The sequence below is a fragment of the Lissotriton vulgaris genome, chromosome 5 (genome assembly GCF_964263255.1).
Source record: "Lissotriton vulgaris chromosome 5, aLisVul1.2, whole genome shotgun sequence".
Taxonomy (NCBI): domain Eukaryota; kingdom Metazoa; phylum Chordata; class Amphibia; order Caudata; family Salamandridae; genus Lissotriton; species Lissotriton vulgaris.
This window is the reverse complement of record NC_141693.1, coordinates 1,909,031,246-1,909,036,566: the sequence shown is the minus strand read 5'-3', so window position 1 is coordinate 1,909,036,566 and position 5,321 is coordinate 1,909,031,246. Positions and strand designations below refer to the sequence as shown.

The 5,321-nt window shown below is 45.6% G+C and overlaps 1 protein-coding gene across 1 annotated transcript; it reads left to right on the top strand.

Annotated features, from left to right (window-relative positions):
• The first annotated feature begins 2,124 nt into the window (after window positions 1-2,124).
• Window positions 2,125-4,740, top strand: LOC147717696 (uncharacterized). The gene has a single exon (XM_086920550.1). It carries the CDS (start codon window positions 2,125-2,127, stop codon window positions 4,738-4,740), a length of 2,616 nt encoding a protein of 871 aa, XP_086776676.1.
• Window positions 4,741-5,321: the final 581 nt, after the last annotated feature.

Below are 5,321 nucleotides of genomic sequence, written 5' to 3'. Positions count from 1 at the left end.
AGTGATGAAAGGCCACTATCCTTGTGAACAGGCTCTTTCAACAGCAGCATTTGCCGTTGAGAAAAGCACCCCCATAGTCATGGGTTCCCCTCTGACGTTGTACACTGAGCATGCTGTCTTTGCAATAATACAGAAAGCTAAAACAACTCTTACCACACAGAGAGTGTCAGGATATGAAGTCATACTGTCATTACCATCGTTGAAGGTTGTAAAATGCCATACTGTGAATCCAGCCACGTTCTTTGCACATCCGATTGCGACAGCTGACGATGACACCCATGATTGTGCCACATACTGCCCAGATGAGTCAGGCACAGCAAAGGAAGACCCATTACCAGACAGTGTAATTTACTTTGTTGATGGTTCTTCTACGATTGACCAAGAGACAGGGATCAGGCATACAGGGGCAGCTGTAGTCAGAGCATGCCAGAATAACTCCTCAGATTCTCTGGACATTGTACAGCAGATAACATTACCACCCCATTACTCAGCCCAGGCAGCTGAGTTGGTGGCATTAATAGCCGCCTTGAAACATGGAGCTGATGAAAGAATTACTGTGTACTCTGATTCAGCATATGTCACCACAACAACGCATTCCAGCATATTGAGATGGAAAAGGCGCGGGTTTCTTAAAACAGATGGCACACCTGTAATGCACAAACAGTTACTTGCAGAACTAATTGATTCTTTGACACTGCCAGCAGAAGTAGCAGTAGTGAAATGTGCAGCACACACGAACGGCCAAGATTTTGTTTCCAGAGGAAATGCAATGGCAGATTGGGCTGCTAAAGCAGCAGCTAAGGGCCAAAGTTGTACACAATCACCATCCCCGACACAGACTGACTGCACCCCCATTTTGCTTGCCAAAGATACACCCCCTATATCGCAAGAAGATATGCAAAATGCAGCTGAGGACACCAGTGAGTCACCACTCCCAGATACACCCGACCCAACACTTCCATATACAATTGATGACACACAGCAGTTTGACATCATTGCACAGTTGCACCTCAGAGAGATACAAGAAAGTGCCCAAGCTGAAGAAAAAGAGTTATGGAAGAAGAGGGGAGTACAACAGGACGCCTCAGATTTCATTTACAGACAGACAATGACAGGGAAGCCTGTCATGCCACAGGCTCTTTTGCAAATAGCACTTACCCAACTGCACCTTCCTACACATACCCCTCGTGATATCATGTCCTCTAACCTGCAGGCAGAATGGTTCATCCCCAATGCACATGAACAGATACAACTCTTTGTCCATCAGTGCCTCATCTGTCAGCAGTATTCACCCAACCCAGCTATGAAAACAGTTGCTTCAACAATACCAAGGCCTAAGGGTCCCTTTAGGGAACTCCACATTGACTATATGGACATGCTTGACAGATGTAACAACTACCGATACCTCATCGTGGTAGTATGTCCCTTCTCACGATGGATTGAGGCTGGACCATGTGTCCATTGTGACACTAAGGCCGCAGCTACCTTCCTACTTCGTGAGGTCATATGTCGCTGGGGATTACCAGAATCTATCCGCAGTGACAATGGCGGGCATTTTTCAAACTCCATCTTTGAGATAATAGCCACCATGTTAGGAATAAAACATAAACTTACTTCAGCCTATCACCCACAAAGCAATGGTATTTGTGAGCGCCTCAACGGATTGCTCAAAGCCAGGATCAGCAAGATAAGTGCCACTATTGGAAAGAAATGGCTCTATTGCCTCCCAATTGCTTTGTTTGCACTCAGGAACAGCCCTAGCTCTGATCATCACCTCACACCTCACCAGCTTGTCACTGGCAGATCAATGAATATGGTTGTTCCTTCCACCAGACCTAAAGTAGACAATGAAACGTCTTCTGAGATTGTGAAAGCTGAATTATTTGATTATTTGTGTGCCCTAACCCGTGCTGCTAGGTTTCTTTCCATTCAGACATCCAAGACAAAGAGAAAGGACAGCACCAGCAAGGACGGCACAATTTCCAATGAACTTTTGCCCATCCGCCCTGGAACACAGATCTTCATAAAGAAGCAAGTGCGGAAGTGGAGAGACCCTAAGTACGAGGGACCATACCTGGTCATTGACTCTTCACCCACTGCGGTCCGAATTGCCGAACGCAAAGCATGGGTTCATTTGAACCATGCGAGGATCCACCCGGCACCAACAGAGACTTGAACATTTATCGGAAGGAGGGCGTTCTGTTTCCCTTGACGATCCAGGATAAAGACTATGGAGAACATATGAGAGTCTACGGGATAAGAAACAGCAACAGGCCAACGTCTCCCTCCACGATCTCTATTGGAAAGATATGTATTATAACATTTTTTTTCTTTGTTATGTTCGTTGCTTCAATGGCTATATTCCATTGGCTTGCATTACAAGCAGAGAGAGAGAAGGCTATATCAAGCCAAGTTAGACCTACCATCTCAGTAGGATATCACATGCCTAAAACGAGTCCTGGTAACATACTAGATGAGGAGTACACCAGCAATGGCTGCACCACCCCTGTACCCACAACACCATCCACACCCTCTGTAGACATCACCGAGTGGGACAGGGTACTTGATATCACTGTGAATGCCCCTGGGAAAGGTGTCCCTAGACGTTTCCGTGAGCATAAAAGGAGTGTCAGGTATAAAATGGGTCGCAATAAAACACCAAGGAGATATACCCCTCGCACACAACGTAAGGAGAAAGACACAGAACAAATCTCAAACTGGGTTAGTGATCTCCAGGACACAGTTGTGTACACATTCGAACAACACTCTATGCCTGATTTTTTCTCCCAGCGCCCTGGTGTGTCAGTACAGATTGATGGTACCCATAACGCATTGTTAGATAATATGTGGTACAGAGACATGAGGGAGGTGGGGAGGAAAGCCACAAATGATTCCTGCTTTGTGTGCTCATACATTCCACATGCTGTAGGTGCAGACAAATTGCTCATTCCCAAAGAGATTCCACCGCCCACTGCCAAATGTCTCCTACACCTGTTCCTTTGCCGCATACATGGTCAGATACAGCTCCAGTCAGCAAAAATTAATACAGCATTTGTGAACGCCTCAGAATGGGATAACAAGTATGTTACATTCACTGTTGTTTCTGACCCAGTAGAATTTGAAAGGAGAATGGAAGTTTACCATGAAATGGGAGTACCTGCTAATATGATACAGGTTTGGGAATATCAGTTTAGAAAACTAGGATACTTCACCTTCCCAACACCCCCATCAAAATGCCACTCACCCGAATATCAACAGACTAACCATACACATGACACATGCCCTTGTCAGTGGAGACCCATTCTGCGCCTAAGGGCCAATATATATATTAATAACAGATGGAATGGGCCACATGAATTAATATGCAAGGCGGCATCCTTAGGTAGCCCGGTTGTAGGTCAGGAGCATAAGCATTATACCAATGAGACTATTGGGAGAGAATGTGCTGAGATATGGGCACAAGAAACTAGAAGATACACTCTCAATGAGGGTACAAAGTACAAACCTAAAAGAGCATACAAACTTAAGTCTCCTCTCCTTTGCTTCCTAGGTACCGGAACAGTGTCTGTGGGCCGAAACACAAACTGCAGTCACACAGTGTTTAATTTTGATCTCCAGCACGGTACTTCTAGTCTCATGGACATCTATTGGGCATGCGGCGAGCACATCTATCTGCAGCTGCCCCCCCACTGGCAAGGACTATGTTCCATTGTGACAATGCATGAACTACATCTTGTTGTCCCTGCAGCGAACATTTCCCACATCCACACACACCCAATGGCAGATGATGTTACCCTGCTTCATCATGGGAAGAGAGAAATAATGAAATTCTTCTCAGATGGCCCTCTTAATAAAATACCTCAGGATTACAGACTCTTCAATGATGCCGAACTTTTCTTTGGGGGAGTTATCCCCATGTTCCAGACTAAAGCCAATGCTCGCTGGCTGCAAGTGACCAGATATGAATTAATGCAGCTTGTCAACAACACCCGGGATGGGTTCAACGCCGTGAAAGAAGAACTTCGACCTCTACGACTTATGGTTCTAAAGCACAGATATGTTCTAGACCAGCTAACAGCAATGAATGGTGGTGTGTGCGCCAAGGTGGGAAAATCCTGCTGCACGTTTATTTTAGCGAGCGATGCTGACAACGGAACACTCACGAAGGCCATCGAGGATTTGGACAACTTGGGGAAAGAGATGCATGAGGAAGGAGGTGCTGAAGCAGATCTCTTAAATGGCTGGTTCGATTTGAACTGGATGCCTTCATGGCTGTCTGCAGTGCTTAAATTTTTAATGCCAATTTTCTGTGTGCTGTTATTGTTGTGTTTTGGATCACAGATACTGATACACTGTGTAAAGAAATTTAGTTCTAAAATGATAGGGATGAATTATGCAGGCTCAGGTTCATATACTGGAATTCGTAGGGCTAAGGGAGATGATGGAGAGACGACAATGATGAGCATAGTGGAGTTGACCATTCCTGACTCCTGCCCATTGCCAGACATTCCTGTAATTAGTCAGTACCAGGCCCAGGTGCATAGAGTCCCACCACGTTCATCACAGGGGGACTTGATGCGTCCCTATGAGACAATGTGTGATAATTTAGGGAAGACAGATGCAGATTCAGGAAAAGTGCAGGACAAAGATTCAGAGGAACAGCCTCTTTGTGACTCGCCCTGGCCACTTCCCCCATCTCCAGCTAAGTATGCAGTTTTAATGGTGTTTAAAGACGTTTGATAAGGTTCGAATTTCGAACCTGAGGGGGGAATGTTGGAGGAAGAATTTTTAGCCACATAGCTATCCAAGGACACACCTGTCACCTGCACAACATGACCCCTGTGTAGGCCCTGCTGTTTAGAGGTTACAGGCCTCAGTTACGTTGCCCTGAGCACTGCCATTTTCTCTTAGCTTAAGCAGAAGCAGAAAGCAAGTCTGACCCAAGCTTCACCCAGCTGCTCTTGTCTGCAAGGACCCGCACCCCTACCAGGCCCCACCTCATTGTATATTTCTCACAAACTGCAGAAGTCAAGTTCCTCTATAAATCTTGCAACATACCCCACGTCCCCCACCTAAGCCATGAATAGAATAAGGGAAGTTCCCACCACAGCTACGTCAAGCAAGATATCCGATAAACTGAGGATAAGTGTGGCGAAATATTATCGCAGATTGCCTGATTGACACATGAATAGAACCCCTCGAAGCAATACTAACACATTTCTGTTGTCCATTGATAGTTTATTATTAAACTTCCAGTCAAGTGGCAGGTCTCAGTCTAGACTGAAGTATGTACCACAATTACAGGAAAAAGGCCATACCTA

Bases quoted from the DNA above. Each gene is read 5' to 3' on its own strand.
- LOC147717696 (XM_086920550.1), top strand. From the start codon at position 2,125: ATGGGTTCATTTGAACCATGCGAGGATCCACCCGGCACCAACAGAGAC.